The sequence below is a fragment of the Drosophila busckii genome, chromosome 3R, assembly GCF_011750605.1.
Source record: "Drosophila busckii strain San Diego stock center, stock number 13000-0081.31 chromosome 3R, ASM1175060v1, whole genome shotgun sequence".
Lineage (NCBI taxonomy): Eukaryota > Metazoa > Arthropoda > Insecta > Diptera > Drosophilidae > Drosophila > Drosophila busckii.
Genome location: NC_046607.1, coordinates 7,175,697 through 7,188,231, shown reverse-complemented (window position 1 = coordinate 7,188,231; position 12,535 = coordinate 7,175,697). Strand labels below are relative to the sequence as shown.

Genomic DNA, 12,535 nt, shown 5'->3' with positions numbered 1-12,535 from the left:
TAAGCATGAATTCGAAATTATGAATGTATTACAACATTTTAAAGCTTAATTACATATTATAATTTAAATTGCATTCATAGCATTTCCAGGTAATGAAAATTATCAGCTCAACTGTTGCAAGTGGAAGCTTATGTTTTTTTATTAAGCTTATCACTCAATCGTGTGAGAAAAAATAATTCATTATTAATTAATTAATTAATTAAACAATTGGTTATGTACATAACATTTAACCAAAAATATTCACTTTGTTATACGTCATGCTTTACACTAAAATCAGCTTTTATTTAATGAATGAAAATTGGCAGACATAATGACTTTTAAGTCTTACAATTTGTGATATGTATACAGACAGACATACATATAAAAGTATATCAATTAAGTTTATCTGCTACACACACATGTGATTAGCTAATGAAGCTGCCACTTTGCCTTGCATACAACTAAATTAAAAGACGCTTTTGTATATTTTCGAACAGAGTCTGCAAAGTAACAAAACAGCAAAGCCAACAAACAAACGCTATAAGAACTTGATAATCACACACAGATACACACCCACACACACATAAGCAGGCAGCGCTTGGCATGTGTCAAGCTGCACAAGTTCATCATAATTTACAATGTATTAAGCGATTTTAAGCATAACGTTGCTGTTGCTGTTGCCGTTGCCGTTGCTGCTTGAGCAGGCAAAAGAGGTGCGCGGCTGAGCGTGTGTGTTGTTGTTGCTTTTTTAGAGAGCGGGCGAACGCTTGCAGTTGACATGTGCGCTGAAGTTGATTAAATTAATGAAATAAATTATGAATGCGCGCGAGTCGCTTGCCAAGGGTTTTTAGAAATTAAGTGTGTGTGTCGTTTTTAAATTAATAAGCTGCCAAGAGTGCGCGCACATTTACATTTCTTTTTAATTTTGTCATACACATAAATTACGTGCGATAAGCAGGCCTGTCAGCTGAAGTTGTGTATTAAGCATACGCAACGTGGAGCGGCTTCAGCAAAGCAACTTGCCTGTAGACAGAGAAATTTGAAATTTGCTACTTGCTTGCCAGTACAACAAGTGAAACCCATAATAGCAGCACACACACACAATGGCAGCTGCTGTAAAATGGCATTGGAATGCATTTAGGTGCCCCAACAATGCAGCAGCTCATGCTGCTGACCAAACACACTACAGAGAGAGAGAGAGAGAGAGAGAGCGCCTAAGTCGCAATAAAAAGTCAGCAATGGGAGCAGCAGCAGCAGCAGCTTCCGCTCGATTGCAATGCAGACAAAGCAGAGCGAGGCATATCAACAATTACAACAATGCGAGTGTTGCTGCTGCATCAACAAAAGCCACCAAATTAGCAGACACACACACACACACACACACAAATACACACACATTCTGTGAAAATTACGGGTGGTCATGCACTCGTGATCCTTGACAATGGACCTGCACAAATTGCCAGCAGCAGTGAGTGGAACCGTTCGTAGGCGTAACTACTTTTGTTTCCAACGCATGTGAATTGCACTTGGAAGTTGTGTATTGGGCATTTTGCTTTATTCAGCTTTAAGTTATACAATGCAATAAAATTCTTATATCTTATATATACGTGTTGCGAAACTAAAAATCATCGTCATCATCATCATCATCGATAACGGCCACACGTCGACGCTTGTTGTTGGTTTCCTTGTTACTTTGCTTTTTACGCGCCAGAAAGTTGACATCTTCATCGCTGTCGAGCTCCAGCTCAGCCGCCAGTGAGTTTGCCTGCGTATCCTGTTCGCTGTCACTGCGTGGGCGTGGGCGTTTGCCTGCCTTGGCAACATTCACATCCTCCGCGTCGTCCTCGTCGCTATCCGAGTCAATTACATTAGCACGACGTGTGCGCTGCGACTTGATTGTGACATTCTCTTTGTCAAGCTCTTGTTGCTGCTGTTCCTCTTCATCCTCCAGTTCTTGTAGGCGCGCGCGATAGTCCTCCGAGTTAAAGTTGTATGCATCTTCAGCTTCAGCTTCAGCTGTAGCTTCATCGACTGTCGGCTGCTTGGCTGGCGCGTTCGATTTGATTTTAGTGGCTCGCTTAGCTTTCAATTGTTCAAATAAATCATCCGTATTGGGCTTGCTAGGCGGCTCTACGTCCGCTTCCTCCTCACTTGACACAGCTGCTTTTCGTTTTTTGCGCGCCAATTTGCGCGCTATTTCATTCACTTCCTCCTGCTCCTCCTCCTCCTCAGACAGCTCAGCCATTGTCTGCTTTGACTTTGCTTTCTTTTTGCGTTGACGCTTTGCTTTGACTGGCGGCGGCGGCGCTGCACGCTGCTCCGACTCCTCATCGCTCTTGCTAAACATGAGTGTGTCCAGTTTGCGTTGCTGCTCAGCTGCAATGCTCTCATTCATCGCCTGTTGACGCTGTCTGCTGTGCTTCTCCAGAAAATCTTCCTCCTCCTCAGACTGCAGCTCATCAGCTTCACTCGCTGCATCTGGCTCCTCAACCTCCTCGCCTGACACAATCTTGGCGCGCATCTTCAAATCTGCAGCATTTAGATAAGTGGGTATGCGCCAATAGTTCTCCATGCCTGCTATGGGCGGCTGCAGTCCCAGCGCCAGCAGCACCTTGTGAAAATCAGCCTGCTCCATGGCTGCCTTTTGTATCTCAAGCAGCGGCAACAATGGCACACCATCGTCATCGGCAGCTGCCTCCTCGGTGTCCTCGCTGGCATCGTCCAAGCACTCACGCAGCCATTCAAAGGCTCCTTGATACTGCTCGCCATCCAGCTGACCAATCAGCGCACGAACTGTGCCCACATCCAGCGGCGTACGCACCACTTGTCTCGGCTTTGACTTTTTCGTTGCCCCAGAGCCAGCAGCTCTGGGCTGCTGCATAAACTCTTCATCATTATCCTCATCCTCTTCATCGTCCTGCTCAGCATTATCATCATCACTTTCGTTTTGCTGCTGCTGCTGCTGCTGCTTTTGGGACTTGCGTTTGGGTTTGGCTGGCAGTATCTCGGATTTGTCTGCTATCAAGTGCAACTGCAACATGCGTTTGATGATTTGCTGCTTGTTGCGACGCTCCTCGAACTCCTGTACAATGCGCTGTAGGCAATCTGCAAGAGAGAGAGAGAGTGAGAGTTATGTACATTCATCAATTGCCAATTAGCAGAGCTTTATGCCCAGTTGCTCAGTTACTCACCCGGCTCCAAGCGATGCTGATCGTATAAGCTGCTTAGCTGCTCATCCTCCTCGGGCGGCCACAGATTTTTGCCCGCCTGGGCGGCCTTGGTGGAGCGCTTGGTCGGCGCCTTAAACTGTAGGCCCATATCCTGCAGTTTTTTCAGCACGCCGCGTCGTGTGCGCGTCTTGTCCACAATATTCTCCAGTATCCAATCAATCACATCTGCAAAGAGCCCAAAAACAATTGCACTCAACGTTCGCTGATTGCTTTCACTCAACTCTCAGCTATAGTTACCCGTATCCGTTGAGGGGTTGCGTTGATTCTCCTCGAATAGAAAGCGCAGCTCTGTTTCCTGCGCCTCCGTCCAGACGCCCTTGGTGCCGCTGTGTACACAGAGAGAGAGAGACAATAGTGAGTCAACTTCATCATCATTTATCAAAACTAGCAGACGCCATGGACAGAGGGCTAACCCAGTCAATCATTGCGCCCATTGTGTCCTTAACCTTTAGTCCTCCACCATCAACTCGCCGCTCAACTTACGCTTCATAGGCATCACAATAGCCGGTCTCCAGCTCGTTGGCCTCTCGTATGCCTTTGTAGAATAATAACTCTGCATAGATTTTTGGATTAGTTGGTGCCACTTCGACAAATTTGCGCAGCACAAAGATGCCCAAGCGACGCAGCTCCTCCTGGTGTACATCACGTTCCACACTGAAGACTTGTTGAAAGATGCGAAACAGCTTGGCCTGTGGGTGGGGTGGGGTGGGGTTGGGTGAGAGAAAGACACATTGCTTCATATTCAAATGAAAAGTTTTCAGTCAAAATGCCAGCTTTGACACTTGCTTGGGGTGGGCGGGGGTAACCAGCCAGTGCCGTCCTGCGGTTGCCGCCTGTGGTTCGCCGCCTGAATCTGCTGTTGGGTGGCTGCTTGGCTTGCCTGCCTGCCTGCCAAAGCAAGATATCATTTGCACTCGGCAAAACTTTATAAATGCTTGTCTGGTTATAAATAACTAAACAGTGAAGCAACAATATAATTCATTCAAAACAAATGCTAGTTTGCACCACTGTACGTTTAACTATGAGTCAAGCTATGTTTTGTCTGTTCGTCGTAGCGTTTGTCTACTGTAACTCTGCTGTATCGTTTGTTGTGCTTGTCGTCTGTCGTTCGTATTTGGAATTTAATTTATCCTATGATTGCGCAGACCCATTAGTGGTTTTGACTTTGCATATGATGCCACTTTTGTTTTGCTTGTCGTCGCTTCTCCAGCCACTCACACACACACACACACACACACACACAGGCACACCCCCTTGACAGCTTTACACAGACGCTGGACTGCTGTTGCTACTACAGCGAGCAGACACTGAGCCGGCTTAGATGGCACTGATATGCAGACTGTCCAGACTGTGCCAGCTGCCTGTCTGTCTGTCGCTTCGCCTGTCTGTCGCCTTGCGGGCTTGTTTAGTGCATTTACTCAAGGGGACTGAGCGTCAGTTATTGGTTGCAGGCAATTGCAGATTGTAATGTATCAAAAAAAAAAAGGAAAAGCAAAAGTTGTGAGCAGCTTAAACAGCGCTTAAATTTTGGCACAAGTGCCGCCGCCGCCTGGCGTTGAATGTGATTTATGAACTCGAAACTCAAAAGAAAAGTTTAATTGCCAGCCGTGAAAAGCAGCCGCAACACACACACACCCACACACACACACACACACGCACACACAAAGCCGCCAACAATATGTATTCAGTGAAAAAGTGAAAGCTAACAGCAAAGCCTGCAACCGAATACGCTTTAAAAACAAACACACGTTTCATATAACATTCGAATAATTGCTAAGCATACTTTATATAAAATGTATTCTATATATACAAACAGAAATAAATATGAAGACGGCGCTGCTGCTTTGGATGCCGACTCCAATTGCAGTTTGGGTATAGAGCATAGCTCAGTTAACAAAGCGCGCATTAAAATATTTGTGTCGTTAAAAAGCAAAACCTCAACTGAGTCGCGTCAAGGCAGCGCGTAAAAGGCTTAAAAAGTTCAAATTCCAGCTGACAAGAGAAGGACTAACTAGGGACAAAAAAGTTGCCAGCGCACAGCTAACAAATACACTTTGATTGCAGTTACTTTATATAAATCAAATGATAAAATAGAATCAGCAACAACAGTCTGCAGGTTTCAATTGCTCTGGCTATAGATCACATTTTGAGCTAAGTAGTAGCAAAAATAAATATATAAGCATTATCTCTATAATATTTAACAATGAATTGTAGCTCAGTTTTCCTTTAGGGTTTAGATACATTTACTTCGAACTTCACTTATCGTTCTTTTGGTTTATATAATTTCTTGTTCTTCATCTTATCAACTTAGTTTATTAATGTTAATAATACATTTTCAGATTCTCAGCCTATTTGACAGGATAATACAATAGCCGATCTTATGAGTATATACTAGTGTCAAGCGACAAAGGATGCCCACATAGCAAGCTATTCAAATTCGTCTAGGACTTCAGTTGTAACTCATAAGTTTCTAAGCTCAACTGGTCCAAACTTAAGTGTGTTATATTTATTTAATCAACAGAGTTTGCAATTTAAATTATTGAAATATATTTAATATTTAAATTGCTTTGAATTCTAATTCATTTAAAATTTGTTTACGCTTAAAATACTTTCAATGCATAAAAAACAATTTGCGCACTACTCACCTAAAGTCTGCACTGTCTGACCTTCGATTAGCGACTGATCATATCGCTCGAAACAGTCACAAACACCCACCCATGATACAATAATATTATGATTGTATGATGCACCCACCCACATATTTATTCCCAACGCTTCTCAATACAGTGAGCGCTGACGAGAGAGCAACAAAGCCAAAGAAGTTGAGTAAGACTATCTAAGCATTAATTACACCTCAGCAGATGCCGCTCAGTCGCTCTTGCTCGCTTTGCTCTGGGCGTGATCTCAGCCCCTTGCTAACGATCACGGCATTGAGCAAAGCTGTGAGTAAATTGAGACTGAATTCGCGAGCGATACGATCAGTCGCTAATCAGAGTGCAGACTTAAGATGAGCAGTGAGCAATGCTTAATGCATTTTAAGAGTAACCAAAATTGATAATATTGCTTATTTAAATAAGCAATAAATGCAATGCGATTAGATACTATTTATAGATATAGATAAATAAATAATTGCAATTAAAAACTCTTTTTATTAAATATAAACATAAATAACAAATCGAATTATGAATGAAAATAAATTTTAAAATTAATAATATGCTGCTATATTTGGAATATATTTGCAATGTTCTACATTTGGATTTCATTTTCAGACCTGCCATTGGGAACTTCTTTTTGTTGAATATAAAAAATTGCAAAGTGTATAAGCAGCCGGCAAAGGGGGAGGCCAGCAGTGGGTGGGTGGAACGTTTTGTTCAAAAAGAATAAAGAATGCGCAGTAAATATCATTTGTGGTTGGCAGAAAATAGAAAGAAGCAAAAAAAAGCAGCAAAGAGTAAATGAAAAAGGTTTCGCTTAATTTGTACAAATTACCATAAAAATGAAAGCAGAGCGCAGAGACTTGCGCCTGCTAAGCTGCGACTGCTAGGCAAACATTTTGCATTTGACTTTGATTTATGTGCGCGACGGCGGCAGCAGCAGTCGGCGAAACTGAATTAAAAACAGCAGGCAGGCCAAACAGAGAGAGGGAGAGAGAACTGGGGGGCAGTCCAAGCGGGCAGCAGCAATGTTCAAGTCATTCGGTTGTCGCATTAGGAGGCAAACACATTGGAGTGATACTCACCTGATAGAGCATGCCGGGACAGGAGCAGCCATAGGCAATGCGATGCAGAATGGTAACAGCGGCTTTTAGCGCTTTCGTCGGTATCTGCGTCCAGTCTGTCAGCACCAAGGTGCAGGCTCGCACAATTTTCGGATGCAGCAATCTGGAAATATCTCAGTCTCAATCTCAATACGAAATTTATGCTAAAAACTTCAATTAAATTATGCTAAATTGAACTAATTAAGATTTAAGCGCTTAGCCAGCAGCGGCCATAAACTTTTGGTAGCATTTAGCCACAGCCCCAATGTTATATCAGTGACGACGACTGCGGTCACAATTAAAATTCACAAATAAAACTTGACGCCATTTTGTTATAATTGTTGCGCTCAAGTTGGCGGCCATAAAACTTTTGGCACAAGTAATTTCTAACGCTAATCCTTAATTAGTAGCCACAAGCGCATGGTGGGGCCGCCAGGCTGCCTGCCTTTCAATTAAAATTACAATTACAATTTTCAACACGAGCGCAACAACAAAACTTTTGCCAAACAACAGCAATAAAATGTGGTCACTATACCAAAAACTCTAAGCTTGCCTTAAAGCCTGTGCCAAAATCTTTGCATAGCCCTAGAAAATTCGAAAACTTTTGCGGTCGCTCTAATATTTACCTGCGAGCGAAATCATCAAATTTGAATGTCTTCTCAGTGAGTCCATTATCTGCATATAGAAATTTTTGGAAATGGAAATGGAATTGGTATTGGTATTGGAATTTGAATTGAGTTTGTGGCTGGGCAGCAGCAAAACATGCAAATGCCATTAGTAGTCTGCCCCACACACACACACAAACACACACATACACACAGCATATCCTTTCAATACTTGCCTTGCTCTTCATACTCCTCATTGGCCACATCCTCATCATTGTCATCGTTTTCACTCTCCAGCGGCTCTTCGGGCTCAACTGCAATAAACAAAATATATAAACATAAATAAAAAAATTGTTTAGTTTTAATTAAAATAGCGCAAACTGCATGTATATTATAAAAATTTTAGCCTAAAATGAGTTATTTTTATTATTAGCATTTGCTGTTGTTATTGGTAATAGCTAAAAGCAATTTCAATATAAAATATGTCGCAAACAAATTTAATTTTTTAATAAATGAAAAAGAGCAACTGAAAGTTATGCAAATGTAACACCAACAGAAAAATATCGTTGAGTCCATTAAAGTATAAACATATATTATTCATCAAGCAGACAAGCTGCAAGAGGAATTTTCCACTGTCTGTCTGTGCGTATGAGCAATATCTAATAGACTATAAGAGCACAGGTCTGCAATGCTTGCATGTGTTTGAGTTTCCAATGGATGGGAAGTTCTAACAAATACTTTATAAAAGCCCAATTTAATATATCGAGGAATTATTTATTTATTTTTAATTGTAGCCTAGAATTAAATTCTATGGTACCATTGGTATAGCCAAAGCAACAAAGGCCTTCAGGCTGGATATCGAGGTAATCTGTATAGACGACTTATGACATAAATGAGTAAATGTCGTAATGAAACAATTACGTACATAGATTAAAACAATACCACCCCAACAAGGAACCAGTCCGCTATCTTTCCTCTTGTCACAGAAGACACTGCAATGTGATGACTCAGCTCAGAACCGGGCATACTACCATAACCCATGAGCAGCTGATAAAAGGCAAACCCAGACCCAGTTGCCCCCAAATGCGGAGTAGAACTAGCAACGCAACACATTTTGGATACCTGCCCACAACTTAGCAGCTCGAGGATTCAGCCAGATCCAACCCACCTACCCACAATAACGTTAAATTATTAATTAAGTTTTTAGACTAATAAAATAACATACTAAGCAGCATCTAGTTAACTGTCGAGTCGATGAACTTAGTAGCTAACACTCACCACTTTTAGTTATTATATTTAATCTTGTAAATAAATAAATAATATTATCTTATTAATTATTACGACAATATTAATTTTTTATATAAACAGAAGCATATTTACGATAATGCGGACTGCTGCGAATTTCCTAATCCAAGCTATACTAAAGGTTTAGTTCAGTGTACAATTTAAACTACAATCTTGGCTTTATATATTATATTAACTATTAGAATACTGATTTTTACTTAAAGCAGCTCATCTTACACTATTTTGCTATTAAAAATTGTTTGCTCTAAATGAATTGCAGCTAATTTAAGCTTACGCTTTACTTTGAAGTATGTGCAGTCTGAATTGCATGCTAAGCTGCTTTTGCAACTGAAACAGCGCTGAGTGGGGTGGGGAGCTGCAATAATAAAACTTTATTTTGAAATGAATTAGTATTGAATGACTTCTGTCGAAAGCAACAAACGCTGCCCAAATGGCCATTAACAATAATTACGACTGCAGCAAAGTACAAACAAGTGCACTTGAGCCCACACACTGACTAACTAACTGACAGACAGACTGACTGACTGACAGTCGCACAGACACGAGAGCAAAGCTAGTCAAGAGCCAACACACACACACACACTTCATGGGTAAAGGCGTAAGCGTCGTAACTGCAACATTGCAACGCACACAGACAAACAAATCGCAGGCGAGGGGCTGATGTGACCAAAAAGGATTCACATTTTCCGGGCTTTTGCTACTGTTGCCGTGTTGCACTTGCCACCTGCAGTTGGCATGAAATGGCAAACAAACAAGCAAGGGGCAAACTACGAGAGGGAGGCGCCAAAAAATGGCCGCTGCTGTTGCTGTTGCCAGGACGAGCAACATCTTCATTATGCAGTTACAAGCGGCATTGGTGGGTTGGGCTGGGTTTGCGCTTTATTAACGTCTTGAATGCTGTAAAGCGTAACCTGGTTGGCTGGCAGAGTCCTCTGCCTGGTGCTCGTTGTCGTCCCCATCATTAAAATACAATTTTGTGTGTCAGGTTCAAGCTGCAGCTGCAGCAGTCCCTGACGGTGACAACGAACATGGAGCAAGGACTACACAGCAATATTAGTGCATGTCCTTTTTGGCAAGCTACACACACACACACACACACACAGGCTGCATTTGTTTAGCTTGCAGCCAGTCAGGATACGGAGCTGAAGCCATAGCCATTAAACATGAACCTCGTTACGGGCAGGACAATGATGTTGTTGTTGTTGTTGTTGTTGCTTCGGCTTTTGTATGCGCACACTGCACTTGCTGGCCACACTTAATGACTTTTGTGCTATACACCCACACACACACACACACACACACACACACACACATACATACCTTGACTGACCTTGTGTGTGTTTGGCGCATAGACGTGCTGCTTGTTGGGTTTGCGGTCTTTGCTCACACCGCTAGTAATAACAATTTTTTGGCAGCAATTAATTTGAAGTTTAACACGCAACGACAACGACAAACACACACACATACACACAGACGCAGTAGTAACAATAGCAGCTACTGCGCTCGACTTTGAACTCTGGGGCTGCTGCTTCGTTGAGCTGTAGCTGCAACTGGCATAATCCTGACGCCCCAGCATGCGTGCCAAGGACTTGCAAATGCTAACAGGTGATGAAAACAGCGACAAAATAATAACAAAACAACACACAAAGAGAGCAGCAGCAGCAGCAGAAGCCAAGCCAAGCGTGAGAGCCTCGCAACGTTTGCGCATGCGCCAGTTCGAAATTCGAAATTCGCTGCTTCACTTATAAAGCAAGTCCTTGCTGCTGGCTGCAGTCAGTCTAGTGCTTGATTTACAAACGCCAGGACACGCGTCTAACGTTACGTAAACTGTGTGCCAAAACGCCGTCGTGTGTGTGTATATGTATGTGTTATATATAAAACAATAAACAATAAGCAAGTGAAACTCTGAAGCTTAAGCAGCGACAATTCCAAGTGGCCAAAGTACAAATGTAAATAAGTGTATAAATTAAATATTATTTTTGTATATATCTCAAAGTGCGTGCCAAAAGTTTTTGTTTTTGTTGAGGCAGACAGACAGTCAGACAGACAGCAAGGCGTCAATGCTGTAGCCAAAGTCAAACTCAAAGCAAAAGCTAAAACGTTAAGAGCTCAGCTCAGAGTTAGAGCAGCAAGCTGAGGCCGCAGCTGGTTTGGCATTTATTTTCGTTTAGTCATACTTATTTACACACACACACACACACACACACACACACACACACACACACATGCAATTTTAGTTTCTTTATGCTTTTGGCAGCAAAATTCATATTTTTAGTTAGTTGCGTGTCTCATTTCCGTCTCACTTTTTATGCATGCGTGTGTCTGTGCCTGTGTGTGAGTGAAGCCTTGAAAGCTGCTCATTTCCGCTGCACGTCAGCCACACACACACACAAAGCATAGATAACGCTACGCAGCTCGCACGTGTGCTAGTCAAGGTGAAAACTTAAATTTTACAACTTGCAGCTGCCCACACAGTGCGTATACATAATTTGCTGCTGCTGCTGGTAACTTAAAGCCATAAACCAACAGCACAAAGCAAAACAACAAAATAAAATATAAAATAGCCAAAGCAAAACAAAACAGAAAAACGCAATTCAAACGTCTGCATATTAATCAGCGCTTCCTTCGCGACGCGTCCTGCCGTTGACAGCGTCGCAAGTCTCGAGCTACTTATTTCTACTTCCTGCCGCATTCCAAACTTATCACCAAGGATTTACTTTGGCGCCTCGCAAAGCCGCTTAGGGGGCCAGCGCCAGAGACGTGCACACACACACACACACACACACAGACAAATTCAGAGACAGCGACACTAATCAACGGTTACAGTGAACGACGCGAACGCAAATTTTGTCCAACGGCCACGCCCCGCCCACGAGCAACAGCCGCCTCATTTGGCCACTGCGGATTATGTTAATTAGGTAATTTTTGCTTTGATTACAACTACCTTTGCAGTTGTATGTGTGTGTGTATCTGTGTGTGTGTGTGATTACACAGACTGGTAGCGCTCTCGCTCTCTCTCTCTCTCGCTTAAATATTTATGAAATTTTCATGTAAATCGCGCTAATTCATGCACATTTTACTTGAACTGCTGTTGTTGCTCGCTTTGGTTTCATTTTTCGTTTTTAATTTTGTATACGCTTAATTGCAATTGCGAGACAATTTTCAAGTGTACGCTGACCAAAGCGAGTGGCTGCTAATTAAAAAATGCTGCTACGTATACTTAATTTATTCATTTAGTTTGCAATCAAAATTGAAATTGAAACAAAGTAGCTGCCAGTTGATTATAAATCATGCACTGCGCTAACTTAAGTCGAATTTCCAATTCATTTAACAAAACTTAGCAGTTGAATACTTCACACCTGGCAACTTAATTAATTTGCAAGTGTCACAAGAGTGCAAAATACTGAGTGAGAAACTTCAAATTGATGGAGAGCAGCAGCAGCTGATCCAAGTCAGCAGCTTATAACTTTCATTATTAAGTTTGAGTAGTTTTAGCTTCAATTGTATTTACATATACCATTGGCTTGGCCTTGGGGCGTCGCAACTTTCATGCACTTTATGATTTTCAATTTAATATTATTGATTTTTCGCTTTGATTGTGTGTGTGTATGTGTGTGGCATATAAAATTCATGCGCATATGTGTGTACGCTTTGTTTGG

The 12,535-nt window shown here is 42.1% G+C and overlaps 1 protein-coding gene across 1 annotated transcript; it reads right to left on the bottom strand.

Annotated features, from left to right (window-relative positions):
- Positions 1-1,571: 1,571 nt before the first annotated feature.
- On the bottom strand, positions 1,572-10,452 carry LOC108601566 (protein timeless homolog). Its single transcript, XM_017989465.2, has 9 exons — positions 10,352-10,452; positions 10,197-10,267; positions 7,808-7,885; positions 7,593-7,641; positions 6,949-7,090; positions 3,693-3,898; positions 3,447-3,535; positions 3,171-3,374; positions 1,572-3,084 (listed from the first exon to the last, which is right to left on the bottom strand). Exons 1-9 carry the CDS (start codon positions 10,450-10,452, stop codon positions 1,598-1,600), a joined length of 2,427 nt encoding a protein of 808 aa, XP_017844954.1. The 3' UTR covers positions 1,572-1,597.
- Between the last annotated feature and the right edge of the window lie 2,083 nt (positions 10,453-12,535).